Here is a 19,029-nt window from a genome sequence, read left to right on the forward strand (position 1 = left end):
GATCAGGTCAGCGGCATTCATAGGGCATCATAACATGTGTGCAGAAGGCACATATATCAGATCTGTCTGTAATCATAGTGGCCTCGGGCAGTTACACAAATGGAAGTGTGTGTGTGTGTGTGTGTGTGTGTGTGTGTACGGTTACACTTCTATTATGTTTTATTGTGAGGGTAGTTTGTTAGTTTGTGTGCTTGCTGGAAGCTCAGCACTCATGGAAAAGGAGACCAGGGAAACAGGGGAAGACGTAAACCCAATTTTGATGCAGTTCTTTTATAATAGACAATGGTTTTGTGACGGCAACCACAGAGAGAATTCCCAAAATGATTGTAGGCAGCCACTGGGACACGTGAAGATACTGGTGGGCTTCTCTGTACAGACCCAGGTGGCTGCTTCTGGAGCATACGAGAGAAACAAAACAGTAGATTCTTCTTAAACAGACCAGTATGGGTGGAAGCTGGCTCAGCGTGTCTGTGGTCTCTGAATCACACTGGAACCGAGTCTGTAACTATGTGACTTTCCTTCCACATCTGTATTAAAGCTGAACCCGACGCAGAGCATCACAAGAACAGCTGTACATGTATGTGCGTATAGACTACATATGAAGAACATGCTATGTTCCTCTGCTATCAGCCAATGACCCCAGGATCCCAGCTTTACCGCAGGAAATGTAGCACTGACTCAGAGCTGGTGATCTTGTGACTGCTAGCAGCAGCTGTCTGTAGTGATGTGCATTTAGGGCTTCTTCATGTCATAGGTGAGAACTGTACGGTGGTGCTCGTTATCTGTATATATAGCCTTCCCTGTGTGCCCAGCGTTATACGGTGATACAGGGTAATATGATGACATGTACAGTACCAGGCTGGAAGCTATAGCAATGATCTCCTCTTCAGTTTTTGTCCTGAAACAGTCCAGCATCTTGTTCTGGTCACAACCGGACACATTTGAAACGATCTGCAAAATTTGCAATTATCCGGTTACAAGAAGATCTGCAGTGATTCCCAATATTCACTAGGACAGCGTTTCCACATGCATATGTTTAGCACTTGAGCTCAGCTTTGAAGTGACTATAGGGTTGGATTCCCTTGCTATAGAGCAACCTGTACCTAATCAGACAAAAACTCACCAAATGTCCAGCAGTATACACTGCTGCACCTGTGTATAATGCCCACATGTGTATATACCGCTGCACCTGTGTATAATGCCCACATGTGTATATACCGCTGCACCGATGTATGATACCCACATGTATATACTGCTGCACCTGTGTATGATATCCACATATATTATATTATATATATATATATATATATATATATTGTTGCACCTGTGTATAATGCCCACATGTATATACTGCTGCACCTGAGAATAATGCCCACATGAACCCTTTGGCTCATATATTATGTGTAAATCTGTCTCTGGTACTAGCCAGTGCCTCCTGAGCAATTTACCTTACTGCACGTCCCTGCCAAGATGGCCGTCTATAGTGTATGTGCGCATGCGCTGCTACATATTGTTCACTGTATGAATGACATGGTGGAGAACGGCCGTCCTGCTCTTAGATCCAGAAACTTGAGCCTTCACCATGCAATACCGCTGTTCCAGAATCCTGCACCGCTACCTGAAACTAAGGGACAGTCACTGGCTGGTGAGCCGTCTACACCCTGCTCCACTACAGACCCTGCTTCATCCAACCAAGCAGTGTAACCAGGGAGTGTAGTAGGGTATGCCAGCGGACGGACTCCTGGCGACCAGCATACTGGCGCCAGAATCCTGACCACCGGCATGCAGACAGCTGGGCAAACGCAAATGAGCCCCTTGCGGGCTCGCCACGCTATCTATTCTCCATCCAGGGGGGTCGTGGACCCCCCCAAGAGGGAAAAGAACTGTCTGTATGCTGACGGTCGGGATTCCGGCGCCGTATGCTGGTCGTAGGGAGCCCGGCCGCTGGCAAAGTGAAGACCACCCGTAACTAGGAGTACCATCACTTTGGTAATAAACCACATTGCCTGGTTAGTGGTTAAGCCCCTGGACTTGTTCTTGCCTAAATTACAAGCCACTGGTCTGACAGTGGCTGGTGTGTACAGTACTCTGCTCAACACCAGACTGCAAACACATTCCCAACAGGTGATGGTCCCAGACACAGAAGAGTGAAAGTGTCACTAGGTATCCAGGCACACTGCATGAAAGCACCAAGAGTGCATAACTGTAACAGACACCCAGGACAGTAAAGGGTCTATTTACTAAGCATTGGAGAGAGATAAAGTACCAGCCGATCAGCTCCTAACTGCAATGCTACAGAGGATGTTTGAAAAGTTACAGCTAGGAGCTGATTATTGGTACTTTTATCTTTCCCTAAGGCTCAGAAAATAGACCCCTAAAATACAGAAGGGGCACCTCAATATACAAATGGGAGAAGAATCACCAAAGCATACAGACTGTATAAAGAAGCAGTGGGAAGTTTGTTATTAACACCAGACCAGCGCGGAGGCACCATCTTGGCCACATGTAAAAGATATTCATGAAGAAGTGAAAAGTAGAGATGAGTGGGTTCGGTTCTCCGAGAACCGAATTCCCCCGAACTTCACGTGGTTTACACGGGTCCGAGGCGGCGTCGGTTCTTCCCGCCTTACTCGCAAAACCCGAACGGGGGAAAATATCATCATCCCGCTGTCGGATTCTCGCAAGATTCGGATTCCATATAAAGAGCCTTGCTTCGCCACCATTTTCACTCGTGCATTGTAGATTGAGCGGAGAGGACGTGGCTACGTTCCCTGAGTGAAAAGCTCAATATCAGCTCAATATCTGTGCTCAGTATCAGTGCTGCATTGTGGTGACCAGTATACTACAGTACAATAGTCCATTACTGCATCTTGCTGCTCCGTGTCAGTTCTAGTATCCTCATCAGTGCTCAATATCTGTGCTCAGTGTCAGTGCTGCATTGTGGTGACCAGTATACTACAGTACAATAGTCCAGTGCTGTTCTCGCTGCCCAATGTCAGTTCTAGTATACTCATCAGTGCTCATTGTCTTGCTGCTGCATTGTGGTGACCAGTATACTACAGTACAATAGTCCAGTGCTGTTCTCACTGCCCAGTGTCAGTTCTAGGATCCTCATCAGTGCTCAGTATCACTACACATTGTCTTGTGCTGCATTGTGGTGACCAGTATACTACAGTACATTACTAAAAGTCCAGTGTCTTGTGCTGCATCTTGCTGCTGTAGGGTGCTGTGGTAGTGTCCTGTCACTGTGCATAGGTCAACATCATTCCAGTCATAGTGATATCTGGTATCTATCTAGTGGTATCTAATTCCAGATATTACTGCCATCTAATTCCAGATATATTACTGGCATATAATTCCACACATTAAAAAATGGAGAACAAAAATTTGGAGGGTAAAATAGGGAAAGATCAATATCCGCTTCCACCTAGTGCTGAAGCTGCTGCCACTAGTCATTGCAGAGACTATTCAATGCCATCAACGTAGTCTGCCAAGGCCGATGCCCAATGTCATATTAGAGAGCATGTAAAATCCAAAAAACTAAAGTTCAGTAAAATGACCCAAAAATCAAAATTAAAAGCGTCTGAGGAGAAGCGTTAAATTGCCAATATGCTTTTTACGACACGGCGTCGCAAGGAATGGCTGAGGCCCTGGCCTATGTTCATGGCTAGTGGTTCAGCTTCACATGAGGATGGAAGCACTCATCCTCCCGCTAGAAAAATGAAAAGAGTTAAGCTGGCAAAAACACAGCAAAGAACTGTGTGTTCTTCTAAATCACAAATCCCCAAGGGGAGTCCAATTCTGTCGGTTGCGATGCCTGACCTTCCCAACACTGGACGGGAAGAGGTGGCTCCTTCCACCATTTGCACGCCTCCTGCAAGTGCTGGAAGGAGCACCCACAGTCCAGTTCCTGATAGTCAAATTGAAGATGTCAGTGTTGAAGTACACCAGGATGAGGATATGGGTGTTGCTGGTGCCGTGGAGTAAATTGACAAGGAGGATTCTGATGGTGAGGTGGTTTGTTTAAGTCAGGCACCCGGGGAGACACCTGTTGTCTGTGGGATGAATAAAGCCATTGACATGCCTGGTCAAAATTAAAAAATAAAATAAAATCAGAAATGCAGAAAATTGGTGTCAAGCCATGTGTTGCCTTTGTCAAGCTGTAATAAGTAAAGGTAAGGACGTTAACCACTTAGGAACATCCTCCCTTATACGTCACCTGGAGCGCATTCATCAGAAGTCATTCACAAGTTCAAAAACTTTGGGTGACAGCTGAAGCAGTCCACTGACAACTAAATCCCTTCTTCCTCTTGTACCCAAGCACCTGCAAACCACCCCACCAACTCCCTCAATGTTAATTTCCTCCTTAGACAGGAATGCCAATAGTCCTATAGGCCATGTCACTGGCAAGTCTGACGAGTCCTCTCCTAACTGGGATTCCTCCGATGGATCCTTGAGTGTAACACCTACTGCTGCTGGCGCTGCTGTTGTTGCTGCTGGGAGTCGATCATCATCCCAGAGGGGAAGTCGGAAGACCACTTGTACTACTTCCAGTAAGCAATTTACTGTCCAACAATCCTTCGGATGAAATATCACAGCAGTTATCCTGTTGCAAAGTGGATAACTCAGGCCTTGACAACTATGTTGGTGTTAGACGTGCGCCCGGTATCCGCCGTTAGTTCACAGGGACTTATAGAATTGCTTGAGGTAGTGTGTCCCCGGTACCAAATACCATCTAGGTTCCACTTCTCTAGGCAGGCGATACCGAGAATGTACACAAACGTCAGAAAAAGTCACCAGTGTCCTAAAAAATGTAGTTGTATCCACTGTCCACTTAACCACGGACATGTGGACAAGTGGAGTAGGGTAGACTAAGGACTATATGACTGACAGCCCACTGGGTAGATGTATTGCCTTCTGCAGCAACAACAGCAGCAGTGGCGACACCAGTAGCAGCATCTCGCAAATGCCAACTCGTTCCTAGGCAGGCTACGTTTTGTATCACCGCTTTCCAGAAGAGGCATACAGCTGACAACCTCTTACGGAAACTGAGGAACATCATCGCAGATTGGCTTACCCCAATTGGACTCTCCTGGAGATTTGTGACATTGGACAACGCCACCAATATTGTGTGTGCATTACATGAGGGCAAATTCCAGCACGTCCCATGTTTTGCACATACAATGAATTTGGTGGTGCAGAATTATTTTAAAAACCGACAGGGGCGTGCAGGAGATGCTGTCGGTGGCCCAAAGAATTGCGGGCCACTTTCGGCATTCAGCCACCGCGTACCGAAGACTGGAGTACCAGCAAACACTCCTGAACATGCCCTGCCATCAGCTGAAGCAAGAGGTGGTAACGAGGTGGAATTCAACCATCTATATGCTTCAGAGGATGGAGGAGCAGCAAAAGGCCATTCAAGCCTATACATCTGCCTACAACATAGGCAAAGGAGGGGGAATGCACCTGACTCAAGAGCAGTGGAGAATGATTTCAATGCTGTGCAAGGTTCTCCAGCCTTTTGAACTTACCACACGTGAAGTCAGTTCAGACACTGCCAGCCTAAGTCAGGTCATTCCCCTCATCAGGCTTTAGCAGAAGAAGCTGGAGAGATTGAAAGAGGAGCTAAAACGGAGCGATTCCGCTAGGCATGTGGGACTTGTGGATGGAGCCCTTCATTCGCTTAACCAGGATTCATGGGTGGTCAATTTGTTGAAATCAGAGCACTAAATGTTGGCCACTGTGCTCGATCCTAGGGTTAAAGCCTATATTGTATCTCTCTTTCCGGCAGACACAAGTGTGCAGATGTTCAAAGACCTGCTGGTGAGACACTTGTCAAGTCAAGTGTAACGTGACCCGCCAACAGCTCCTCCTTCATTTTCTACCGCCACTGGAGTTGCCAGGAAAAGGATACATTTTCCAAAACCACCCGCAGGCGGTGATGCAGGGCAGCCAGGAGCAAAAACTGACACCTGGTCTGGACTGAAGGACCTGCCAACGAGTACTGACATGTCGTCTACTGTCACTGCATATGATTCACCCAAATCCGACAATAATTCTTAAGGGAGGTTTTGCCAAAATGTGTCCGAATCCCAAAAACACGACTGCTGAACCAAATCCAAAACACAAAGCCCGAAAAATGCCCGCTGCACATCTCTAGTGAAAAGAGTGGAGAAGTGAGCCAGTAGGAGAAGTTGCCCATGCCAACTAATCATATGTTACACATTATTTTATAGAATGCACTTGACAGATGCTACTTTAAAGCTGATTGGTTGCCATGGACAACTTCTCCACTGGCTCACTTCACTCTTTCACTGCTTCATGAATAGACCCCAGAGAGGACTGCAGCAGAACAAAAAGAAAGTGTGTTTTAATCTAAAAGGTGTCACAGCAAACACATTTACAAAACCAGATCTGCAGAGTAATGGCTGTAAGGAACACACACAGAAATTACATCTAGAAATGGTGTTAACTGAACTTAAATGTACGGAGAACTACACTACCTGGAAATTTGATACAGTAATTCAACTTAGGTGGAAAACAGTGCAAAGTTAACAATAGACACAGTTAGAGGAAAGCTATTACAGTTTTAGAAACATGATAGCCACTGAAAGGATTCTTGGTATATTGATTCAGGTGTAACAAGACATTAAGCTGCAATGAGGAGTGGTTCACCAAGATAAATGAGTGTGACTCTATCGCAATCAATCAAAGGAAATGGCAATCACACATTGACAGCCACAAAAGTTGGGACAGTTAAAGTTTTCATGAGAATTAGATCAAGAATAAAAAAGTTACACAAATCCAAAATGTATTCTATGTACCAGTGATGGGAACAAATATTAACACCATCAGTGTCCTACAGCAAAGAGGTCACAAAGTTCAATTTGACCAAGGAAAGTGCATTGGGAGAAACAGAAGTGGGGCAATCATCGATACAAGGCACAAGTCTTCATCAATTGCTAAGCAATGATGACAAATGAGTCACAGTCTCTGGAACTCAGAGAGAGAAGATTTGGTCACCTTGGATATGACAGTGTTCAGAAGCTGCAGAACAGGATAGTTACAGGAATGGTTACAGGAATGTCAGTGACTAACACAGAGATATCTGCCTGTGAAAGCTGCATATTTGGGAAACAAAGCTATGAACTGTTTCCAAAGTCAACCAAAAGAGCTACAGCACCACTTGAAATATTACATTCAGACGTTTGTGGACCAGTGGAAGTAAAGTCTGTCAGTTGATACAGATCCTTTGTGACATTTATTGATGACTGCACGAGAAAAAACACACTTACTGTATACTTCATAAAGGAGAGATCTGAAGTGGCAAAGAAGATTGCAGACTACAAGAGACGCAAAGTTCTGAGATCTAATAACGGTGGAGAGTATCTCAAGAGATATGTGGAACAATTCATGAGAAAACAGGATTTTAATTACATACCGGTAAATCCTTTTCTCGTAGTCCGTAGAGGATGCTGGGGTTCACATTAGTACCATGGGGTATAGACGGGTCCACCAGGAGCCATTTGCACTTTAAGAGTATGAGAGAGTGGGCTGGCTCCTCCCTCTTTGCCCCTCCTACCAGACTCCATCTAGAAACTGTGCCCGAGGAGACGGACATACTTCGAGAGAAGAAGGATTACACAGATAGTGGCGAGATTCACACAACAAGGCAAACCAAGCTAACTAGCTTGAAACTCAGCAACAGCTGAAAAACATTACTTAACCAAGTACCAACGCAGTACAAAACTAAAAACAAAGTCGTCTAAGTCGTTTTAAGTGAATTAAGTAAACACTGCAGGATAACGAAGCGCTGGGCGGGCACCCAGCATCCTCTACGGACTATGAGAAAACGATATACCGGTAGGTAATTAAAATCCTATTTTCTCTTACGTTCTAGAGGATGCTGGGGTCCACATTCGTACCATGGGGATGTACCAAAGCTTCCAGAACGGGAGGGAGAGCGCGGCGGGTCCTGCAGAACTGATTGACCAAACTTTAGGTCCTCAGAGGCCAAAGTATCGAACTTGTAGAACTTAGGAAATGTGTTCGACCCTGATCAAGTAGCCGCTCGGCAAAGTTGTAAAGCCGAGACACCCGGGCAGCCGCCCAAGATGAACCCACCTTACGAGTAGAGTGGGCCTTAACAGATTCTGGACACGGCAATCCTGCCATAGAATACGCATGCTGGATAGTGAACCTGATCCTGAGAGAAATCGTCTGCTTAGAAGCAGGACCCCCAAGTTTCTTCGGATCATACAGGACAAAGAGTCCGATTTTTTGTGATGAGCAGTCCTCTTCACATAGATTTTCAAAGCCCTCACAACATCCAAGGACTTAGAAGTAATTGAGGAGTCAGTAGACATGGCACCACAGTAGGTCGGTTGATATGAAAAGGCGACACAACCTTTGGAAGAAACTGCTGACGCATCCTAAGCTCAGCTCTATCTTCATGGAAGATCAACTAGGGGCTCTTACACAAAGCCCCCCTCTCCGACACACGTCTAGCAGAAGCTAAGTCCAACAAAGTTACAGCCTTCCATGTGAGAAACTTGACCTCAACCTCCTGTAGAGGCTCGAACCAAGCCAATTGGAGGAACTGCAACACCACGTTAGGATCCCAGGGTGCCGTATGTGCCACAAAGGGAGGCTGGATGTGCATGACCCCTTTCAAGAAAGTCTGAACCTCAGGGAGGGAAGCTAGCTGTTTTTTTTGGGGGAAAAAATGGATAGGGCCGAAATCTGGACCTTTACGGATTTCCAACCTCAGGCCCATATCCACACCTGCTTGCAGGAAGAAGAGAAACCATCCTAGTTGAAACTCCACCGTAGGAAACTTCTTGGATTCACACCAAGACACATACGTTTTCCAAATGCGATGGTAATGTTTAGACGTTACTCCTTTCCTACCCTGTATCAGGGTAGGAATAACCTTGTTTGGAATGCCTTTCTGAGCTAATATCTGGCGTTCAACCTCCATGCTGTCAATCGTAGCCACGGTAAGTCTTGATAAGTGAATGGCCCCTATTGTGGTAGGTCCTCCCAAAGAGGAAGAGGCCTCGGATCTTCCAGCAGAAGACCCAGAAGATCCACGTACCAAGCCCTTCTTGGCCAGTCCGGAGCAATGAGGATTGCCTGAACTCTTGTTCTCCTTATGAGTTTTAGAACTCTTGGAATGTGTTCCGCCCTGCCGGTTTATGTAGGCCACTGCCCTTACATTGTCCGACTGTACTTTAATGGTTCGATCTCGCTGAAGATGAGCCACTTGGAGAGGACCGTTGTAAACTGCTCTTAGTTCCAGAATGTTTATCTGAAGTCTGGGTTCCAGGCTTGACCACCTTCCTTGGAAGATTACCCCCTGAGTGACAGGACCCCAGCACCTGAGACTTGCATCCGTGGTTAGAAGGAGCCAATCCTGAATCCCGAACCTGCAGCCCTCCAGAAGGTGAGGTAATTGCAGCCACCATAGGAGTGAAATCCTTGCTTTAGGCGACAGACGTATTCTCTGGTGCATGTGGAGATGTGAACCTGACCACTTGTCCAGGAGATCCAGTTGGAAAGACAGACCATGAAACCTTCTGTACTGTAGAGCCTCGTAAGAGGCAAACATCTTCCCCAGAAGGCGAGTGCACTGGTGAACAGATACCAGGGTGGGCTTCAGGACGTCCCAGACCATTGTTTGAATCACCAATGCTTTCTCCTCTGGTAGAAACACCCTCTGTACTTCTGTGTCGAGGATCATTCCTAGAAAAGAATCTCCTTGTCGGCTCCAAATGTGATTTTGGTAGGTTCAGGATCCAACCGTATTCCCTGAGCAGATAAGTTGTGAGAACAATGGACTGCAACAACAACATCTCCCTGGACGATGCCTTTATCAGCAGATCAACCAGATATGGGATGATGTACACCCGTGCCTGCGGAGGAGAACTATCAGCTTGGTGAACACCCTCGGTGTTGTGGGGAGGCCGAACGGTAGTGCCTGAAACTGAAAGTGACTGTCTAACAGTGCGAATCGGAGATAAGCCTGATGCGGCGGCCAAATCTGAACGTGGAGGTACGCATCATTGATATCAAGGGATGCCAGGAACTCCCCCACCTCCAGACCTGAGATCACCGCTCTTAGAGACTCCATTTTGAATTTGAACTCCCTCAGAAAAGAGTTTAGCGATTTCAAGTTCAAAATTGGCTTGACTGAACCCTCCTGTTTCGGTACCACGAAAAGGTTCAAATAATAACCTTTGTTTTGCATATGAGGTGGAACTGGGACAATGACCTGTGACTGTTCCAATTTTTGGATGGCTTCCTGTAGGACAGCTCTTTTTGCCAATAATGCTGGCAAGCCTGATTTGAAGAAACGGTCAGGTGGGAGTTCTTGAAAATTCCAGTCAGTACCCCTGGGACACAATATCCTATACCCAGGTATCCAGGCCGGACACCCAAACGTGGCTGAAATGCCTGAGTCTCGCCCACATCGGCCCCTCCTCCAGCCTGTGCGGTCCACCGTCATGCTGAGGATTTTGATGTACCAGAAGCAGGCTTCTGTTCTTGGGAACCTGCAGTAGCAGTTTTTGGGGATTTTGCCCGACCTCCTCTAAAGAAGGTGTTAGAAGGCTTGGTCCTCTTTGTTTTAGCCATCCGAAAGGACTGTGATGTAGAAGAAAAATGTTTCTTTGTAGCTGGCGAGGCTGAGGGAAGAAGGGGTGACTTACCCGCGGTTGCCGTGGAAATACACGCATCCAACGCCACCCCAAATAGAGCCTGACCTGTGTAGGGTATGGTCTCCACACCTCTCCTGGATTCCGCGTCGGCAGACCATTCGCGTAGCCAGAATCCCCTGCGAGCCGAGACAGACATGGAAGATATCCCTGCAGCCATCGAACCCAGGTCTTTCATGGATTCCACCATACATCCTGCAGAATCCTGTATGTTACGTAAAAACAAATCAACGTCACTTTTATCTATTGTATCAAAGTCCTCAAGCAACGCGCCTGACCACTTTACAATAGCTTTAGAAATCCATACACAGGCAATAGTAGGTCGCAGTATCGCCCCTGAAGTCGTGTATATGGATTTTAGCGTAGTGTCAATTTTGCGATCTGCCGGTTCTTTTAATGCGGTAGATCCGAGACAGGTAAAACCACCTTCTTTGACAGTTTGGAAACAGATGAGTCAACTATGGGTGGGTTTTCCCATTTCTTTCTATCCTCCTCAGGGAAGGGTAAAGCAATCAGAACCTTTCTTGGGATCTGGAATTTTTTCCCCGGTTTATCCCAGGATTTTTCAAATATAGCATTAAATTCTTTAGATGCTGGGAAGGTTAGCGAGGCTTTCTTATTATCCGTGAAATAAGCCTCCTCAACCTGCTCAGGTGTTGTGTCAACAATATTCAACACCTCTCTAATGGCCTCAGTCATCAACTGCACTCCTTTTGCAAGAGATGTCCCCCGCAGCACATCCCCATCACCGTCTGCAGTATCAGAATCAGTATCCGTGTCATCTTGTATAATCTGGGCAAGAGCACGTTTTTTTTGAGGGTGTACACTAGTGCCCCCAGAAGGAACAGAACCGGACCAAACCGCCATAGAATTCTGTAAAACCTGAGTTGCAGTCTCACTAGGGTATTCAATTATCTGCAAATTCGCTGCAATTTTTCACCCGAAAATTTTTAGCGGCAATCGGCCGAAAATTGCCGCGAAAACGTTCCGTTTCGACCTATTCAATTCCGACCGGGTTTCACGTGAAAATTCTTGCAGTGAAAAGTGCAGGTGAAAATGGGGAAATCGGCCTGTACCCCAAAAAATGCTAAACTAACATAGGAAAACAGAAGAGAAGTGTGTTAGAGATCACATTAGAGAGTTTTTGGGGACTTAAATTGTGTGAAATGGCTGTTATATGCATTTTTTTAAAAATACAAAAAAAATGATAGAAAGCAAGTTTTTTTGAGCAAAATAAATGCTCTCATTAAATTTGGGGTACATGAAAATGGGTATAAGTATATATTTGGGTCATTTTAGGGTACTTAAAAAAAAAGTGGAAACAGACCGATTACTCCCATCTGCAAGCCTAAAAAACACCTGTCCCACTCATAAAGCACCCCAATATACCTGTCCCATACCTTGAACCTCAATTTCCATCACTTTTTACTTTTTCACCCCAAAAATGACATGTCATTATTGGCCAATTAAAAATAATTAAAAACTTCAACGTGCCTAATTAGTCATTAAGGGAGGTGTCCCAGGAGTTCTGTACCATATCCAAACATTTTTACCTTAAAATAGTGACTTTTCCCAACTTTTCACCTGCTTCAGAGTAGGTGAAGTGAAATTAGTGAAAAAATGATCAGTGATAAATTTTCCAGGATAATTGAATAGGCTGTAATTGCGTTTCACGTGAAAAGTCTGTTTTTTCACCCGAAAACCGGACTTTTCACGTGAAAAGTCCGTTATCACTGCTAATTGAATATACCCCTCAGTCTGTGCTACCCTAGTAGAAATCTGAGAAATCATACCCTTGAGAGGCTAACCACTCAGGCTCCCTTTCAGGGATCTGTGATAAAACAGTACAATCCGGATTACATGGGAACTATCCTCTGCAGCATATGACACAGAGTCCCTAGACATGGGTTTTGGAGACCGCAAACACTTCATACACACACAGGGACAGGACAGATACAGTTTCCCCCAAAGAATGCCAAGAGAGCCACAGAGATTGGAGCCAACTCACACACAGCGCTTTTTTAGATAGAGGGAAGCCACTACCCAGCGCTTACTGTGCACCTTAATAGGCTACACAGCCTCACCCCCCTCTACAACCCCCTGGTACCGTACAGGATAGCTGGAGTTGATTTGGAGGGACAGCTCTCCCTGTCAGCATCTCCACAGTGATCTGCAGGCAGGAAATATGGCGCTGAACGCTGCTGGGTCCGCTCTGAGGAAAAGCTCCGCCCCCTTTCATAGCGCAGCTTCCCGCTCCACTGTTTGTTTATACTGGCCTGAGGATTATGCTGGCATAGGAACCGGGGCCCCTGACAGACTTGAATACCAGTGTAGGGTACGGCGCTAGCTCGGGGTGCCCCTCACAGTGCCGCACTAAGTACCGCTGAGCCTCTGGAGTCCAGTTAGTACTGCGCTCCCACCCTGTTGCCGCCATCTTCACACCGGCTCCCTGCTTGATAGGGGAGCTGGTGATTCACTCCCCACTTGAATCTTTTGGCTCTGTAAGAGGGTGGCGGCATGCTGTGTCACCTGTGGCGGTGAATGATCTTTCCCCTCAGGAGCTCAGTGTCCTGTCAGTGGAGATAGTGGCTCAGACCCCTCGGGCGGACACAACCCCCCCCACCCCCCCCCCCTTAGTCCCACGAAGCAAGGAGGCTGTTGCAAGCAGCCTCCCTGTGCCTATACTCTAATAAAAAAATAAAACCAGACAAACTGCTATGGAGCTCCCCTAGCTGTGACCGGCTCCTCCGGGCACATTTTCTAAACCGAGTCTGGTAGGAGGGGCATAGAGGGAGGATTCAGCCCACACTCTCACACTCTTAAAGTGCTAATAGCTCCTAGTGTACCCGTCTATACCCTATGGTACGAATGTGGACCCCAGCATCCTCTAGGATGTAAGAGAAAATATGGAATAGAACACAGGTTCTCAAACTCGGTCTTCAGGACCCCACACAGTGCATGTTTTGCAGGTAACCCAGCAGGTGCACAGATGTATCAATTACTCACTGGCAAATTTTAAAAGGTCCACAGGTGGAGCTAATTATTTCACTTGTGATTCTGCGAGGAGACCTGCAAAACATGCACTGTGTGGGGTCCTGAGGACAGAGTTTGAGAACCTATGGAATAGAACATCAGTTGACCATTGCTTACAGTTTAGAGCGAAACAGTGTTAGTGAACTAGCAAAGCATACACTAGTGGAGAAAGTAAGGCACATGCTTGCTGAAGGACATAAACCTAGAGAAACAGTGGCCCTCATTCCGAGTTGTTCGCTCGGTGTTTTTCATCGCATCGCAGTGAAATTCCGCTTAGTGCGCATGCGCAATGTTCGCACTACGACTGCGCCAAGTAACTTTGCTTTGAAGATAGTATTTTTACTCACAGCTTTTTCATCGCTCCGGCGATCGCATTGTGATTGACAGGAAATGGGTGTTACTGGGCGGAAACACAGCGTTTTAGGGGCGTGTGACTGAAAACGCTACCGTTTCCGGAAAAAACGCAGGAGTGGCCGGAGAAACGGTGGGAGTGCCTGGGCGAACGCTGGGTGTGTTTGTGACGTCAACCAGGAACGACAAGCACTGAAATGATCGCACAGGCAGAGTAAGTCTGAAGCTACTCTAAAACTGCTACGAGGTTTGTGATCGCAATATTGCGAATACATCGGTCGCACTTTTAAGAAGCTAAGATACACTCCCAGTAGGCGTAGGCTTAGCGTGTGTAACTCTGCTACATTCGCCTTGCGAGCGAACAACTCGGAATGAGGGCCAGTAATGGGTGTAAGCCATTTCCATAGTTCTCTACTTAGAGAACCGTTCTACAGCAGCTGCCCTAAAGGCCATAGCACCAATTAAGCATACTTGCCTACCTGACCCTCTCCATGAGGGAGAAAATGCTCTGTTCCTGGACTTTCCTGGTAATGTATGATTGCCATCACCTGTGGTGAGCTAGTTAATTGATAAGAAAGGTGTTTCACCACAGGTAAAGGCAATCATACATTACCAGGAAAGTCCAGCAACAGAGCATTTTCTCCCTCATGAAGAGGGTCAGGTAGGCAAGTATGCAATTAAGGCCTGTTCAAAGAGAAAACCAAGTGTAAAACATCTAAGAACATGTGGGAGTACTGCTTATGTCCATATACTAAAGGAAAGAAGATGCTAGCTGGATTTAAAATCAATAAACTGCATAATGCTCAGTTATTCTCATGAAAGTAAAGCATGCTTGCCTACCTGACCCTCTCCATGAGGGAGAAAATGCTCTGTTCCTGGATTTTCCTGGTAATGTATGATTGCCATCACCTGTGCTGAGCTAGTTAATTGATAAGAAAGGCGTTTCACCACAGGTGATGGCAATCATACATTACCAGGAAAGTCCAGGAACAGAGCATTTTCTCCCTCATGGAGAGGGTCAGGTAGGCAAGTATGAAGTAAAGGCTATAGATCAGGCATTCCCAACCGCGGTCCTCAAGGCACACCAACAGTGCAGGTTTTAGCGATATCCAGGCTGAAGCACAGATGGTAAACTCAAAAAATAACTGAGCTACTAATTAAGTGCTGAAGCCTGGATATCACTAAAACCTGCACTGTTGGTGTGCCTTGATGACCGTGGTTGGGAATGTCTGCTATAGATTGTGGAATCCAGCTACAAGGAAGCTTGTCAAGTCACGGGATAATATATTTAAAGAGACAAAACAAGGTACAGAAAAGCTGGATTTTGGCATGCAGAGCACATGTGTCATTGGACATGCCAGTAGCTAGAGCCTGGTAAGCTGAGCCTACTATGGATCACAGCAAAGGGTTGACCCTAATTAAGTTAACAGTCATTAGGTCAGCCACTATTGGTCAACATGGCAAAGGTAGACATGATGAAAAGGTCGACACATGAAAAGGTCAACAGGGACAAAAGGTTGACACTGTAAAAGGTCAACCCAGAAAAGGTTGACGCACCATTTTTTTTTTAAATTGTTTGGTGTCGTTTTCACCATCACAGCACATGGAACCCCAATTAGTGTACACATCCCCTCACATGGCTTGCTAGCTTCGTGCAAGGTTACTTTTCCTATTCGTACTACACGTGGACGGCAAAATATGAAAAAGTAAAAAAAAAATTACACACTACAAATATGAAAAACGCCCAAAAAAGCAGTGTCGACCATATGCATGTCGACCGTCTCTACCAGTCGACCATAAGCACTTTCGACCTAATGACCACGTCAACATTTTGTCCATGTCGAACTAATGCATGTAGACTATTGGTGGTAAATGTATTGACTGTCGACATAATTAAGGTCGATCATCCAGATACCAACTGAACCAGAGGCTACCAGCATGGAAATTCTACCACAACAAAAGATCATCTGTTAGATCAAACATCGGTAAATCACCCAGAATAAATGATGAGAGATTTAAAAACATTGCATACTGTGTGCCTAAGGAGATCCAAAAGCAACAGTCAAAGACTGATTGGTGTGAATCGAAGTCCACAACAGGAATAGAGACTTTTCAAGAGCTCGGAGTCCATAGTACAAATGACATCCAGCATCTAGACAGTGACAACAGTCCAAAAGTTCTGAATCAAGAGACTGTTACTTCATTTACTGCCCACCTATAGTGTATCTGCGCATAAGCGGCGCTAGGGCACACATTGGTGCAGAGAGTGAGGGGTAAGCAGGTACGTTTTACCCAGGCCTGATGGAGAGGCCCAGAAGGGTCCCAAGAGCACCCCAATCTCACCTGGCAGCAGCACTTTCAGCTCTTCTCCACGCTGCTGTGTGCTGGGCTGCAATGTGGCCAGGAAGGCACGTAAAGTACTATATTTTCAGTATTTTTTTTAAGTGTTCAGGGCCACGCCTCCCATGATTAGGCCACACACCCCAAAAAAGAACATAAGCCTGGCCAGGCTATCTACTGCCCTGAGGGCACCCCAGGGTGCCACGATACTCTGTTTGGGAGCCACTTAAAATCCACCACAAGATTCCACACAAAACAGTCTAACAATTCTCACAGGAGCTGAAAGCAGCAGATTCCTGTGTTCACCTCAAAGTTACTCTGCATAACCAACCCCTGTCTGTGTGCCAGGCTCAGCTAGTGGTAGGAGCAGGATCCCCAGCAGCACAGAGTAGGGATGTCAGGCTGCTGTCACACTGATACAAGAAGCCACAGGCTGAGAGTTATATAGTGGTAGGAGCAGGATCCCCAGCAGCACAGAGTAGGGATGTCAGGCTGCTGTCACACTGATACAGGAAGCCACAGGCTGAGAGTTATATAGTGGTAGGAGCAGGATCCCCAGCAGCACAGAGTAGTGATGTCAGGCTGCTGTCATACTGATACAGGAAGCCACAGGCTGAGAGTTATATAGTGGTAGGAGCAGGGTCCCCAGCAGCACAGAGTAGTGATGTCAGGCTGCTGTCACACTGATACAGGAAGCCAGAGACTGAGAGTTATATAGTGGTAGGAGCAGGGTCCCCAGCAGTACAGAGTAGTGATGTCAGGCTGCTGTCACACTAATACAGGAAGCCAGAGACTGAGAGTTATATAGTGGTAGGAGCAGGGTCCCCAGCAGTACAGAGTAGTGATGTCAGGCTGCTGTCACACTGATACAGGAAGCCACAGACTGAGAGTTATATAGTGGTAGGAGCAGGGTCCCCAGCAGCACAGAGTAGGGATGTCAGGCTGCTGTCACACTGATACAGGAAGCCACAGGCTGAGAGTTATATAGTGGTAGGAGCAGGGTCCCCAGCAGCACAGAGTAGTGATGTCAGGCTGCTGTCACACTGATACAGGAAGTCACAGGCTGAGAGTTATATAGTAGAAGGAGCAGGGTCCCCAGCAGCACAGAGTAGGGATGTCAGGCTGCTGTCACACTGATACAGGAAGCCACAGGCTGAGAGTTATATAGTGCCAGGAGCAGGGTCCCCAGCAGCACAGAGTAGTGATGTCAGGCTGCTGTCACACTGATACAGGAAGCCACGGACTGAGGAGTTATATAGTGACAGGAGCAGGGTCCCCAGCAGCACGGAGTAGAGATTTCAGGGATTTGAGCTATAGATGCTAGAAGACTTAGGAATAGGAACAAATGCATATTTCTGTATATGGTGCAGGACCGGGTCTGTGCTGGTGTAAGATTGCAGTTACAGTATTTACATGATAACCACAGGACAGCTATATCCATTAGAAGATACTTACATTTCTGGTAAAAATAACTTCCTTGACTGAGTTGGCAATGAATCCTGGAATGATGGCTACTCCGCTCTCTGCAATGGCTCTGTGGAATAAGCCTTTGGCTAAGGGAGATACCATCTAGACATGGAAAACACACAGCATGTGAGAATTGTAAATAACAGTAACTTTTTTTTTGAATCAGGAAATAAATATTGAATAGTATTAGCGCTACACACTGATCACATTACCTGGGTGAGTTCTTAGCACGGAGGGATCATCCCACATCAGTGTTATATGTGCACATGCAGATGCTTTTTTGTATTTTACAGAACACATCAGTGATATATACAGTTATGTGCAGTCTTAGAGGCATTTCTTATAGCATTCCAATTTTACCCTCCGCCTTGTATGGACTAAATAGAGAGAATACAATATAAATATGATATTAATACATCATACCAGGACAGAGACACTGACTCCTCCAGCAGACTCCCCAAATATTGTGACAGAGTTGGGGTCCCCTCCAAAATTCACGATGTTCCCCTGAACCCACCGGAGCGCCTGCACCTGATCCAAGAATCCGTAGTTTCCCGGTAACTGCTCATCGCCAGAACTAGGACAGAGAAACACCGTCAGTTACATCACCTCTTACCAATATATAGAGCTGATTATCTATTAGAGCAGGAGATCTCAGCTCCAACCACCCAGCATCCACAGTAGGTCATGTTTTCAGGATTTCGGTCTGTGGAAGTAGGTGGGATAATTACTGACCCACATAGATTATTTCACCTGTGCAGGTTTACAGACATCCAGAAAACCTGACCTGTTGGGGGTACTTGTGTTGAGAACCATCACATTAGTGTAACCCCCCCGCCCCCTTTAATCCCAGGGGTATATGGGCTACCTACAATACTACCAATGTGCCTCCTCCCAAGTATTGGGAAGTATTTATGGGCCTACTTGGGAAAACCCACGTGTAAATGATACCATTGGAATGTAATGGTGCAATAAGAATTTGGTACAACAAGAGTACACAGTTATAGAAACCAATAGTGGTGTTTATTTTCCACTGACCACTTTAGCCGACCTTTTCTCAGTAACCTCTAACACGCTCATGTGAGAATCACAGTAATATGACATACGGATATTTATAATGGTT

At 46.2% G+C, this 19,029-nt stretch overlaps 1 protein-coding gene across 1 annotated transcript in view; it reads right to left on the reverse strand.

Moving 5' to 3' along the window:
* Positions 1-19,029, reverse strand: part of LOC134969751 (fatty acyl-CoA hydrolase precursor, medium chain-like) — a 93,271-nt gene that overhangs the window by 27,230 nt on the left and 47,012 nt on the right. Inside the window, exons 5-7 of the mRNA XM_063945908.1 lie at positions 18,330-18,483; positions 17,895-18,008; positions 856-951 (exon numbers count right to left, since the gene is read on the reverse strand). Of these exons, the coding sequence (XP_063801978.1) occupies positions 856-951; positions 17,895-18,008; positions 18,330-18,483 (364 nt within the window). The remainder of the gene's footprint in view (positions 1-855; positions 952-17,894; positions 18,009-18,329; positions 18,484-19,029) is intronic.

The sequence above is a fragment of the Pseudophryne corroboree genome, chromosome 11, assembly GCF_028390025.1.
Source record: "Pseudophryne corroboree isolate aPseCor3 chromosome 11, aPseCor3.hap2, whole genome shotgun sequence".
NCBI lineage: Eukaryota > Metazoa > Chordata > Amphibia > Anura > Myobatrachidae > Pseudophryne > Pseudophryne corroboree.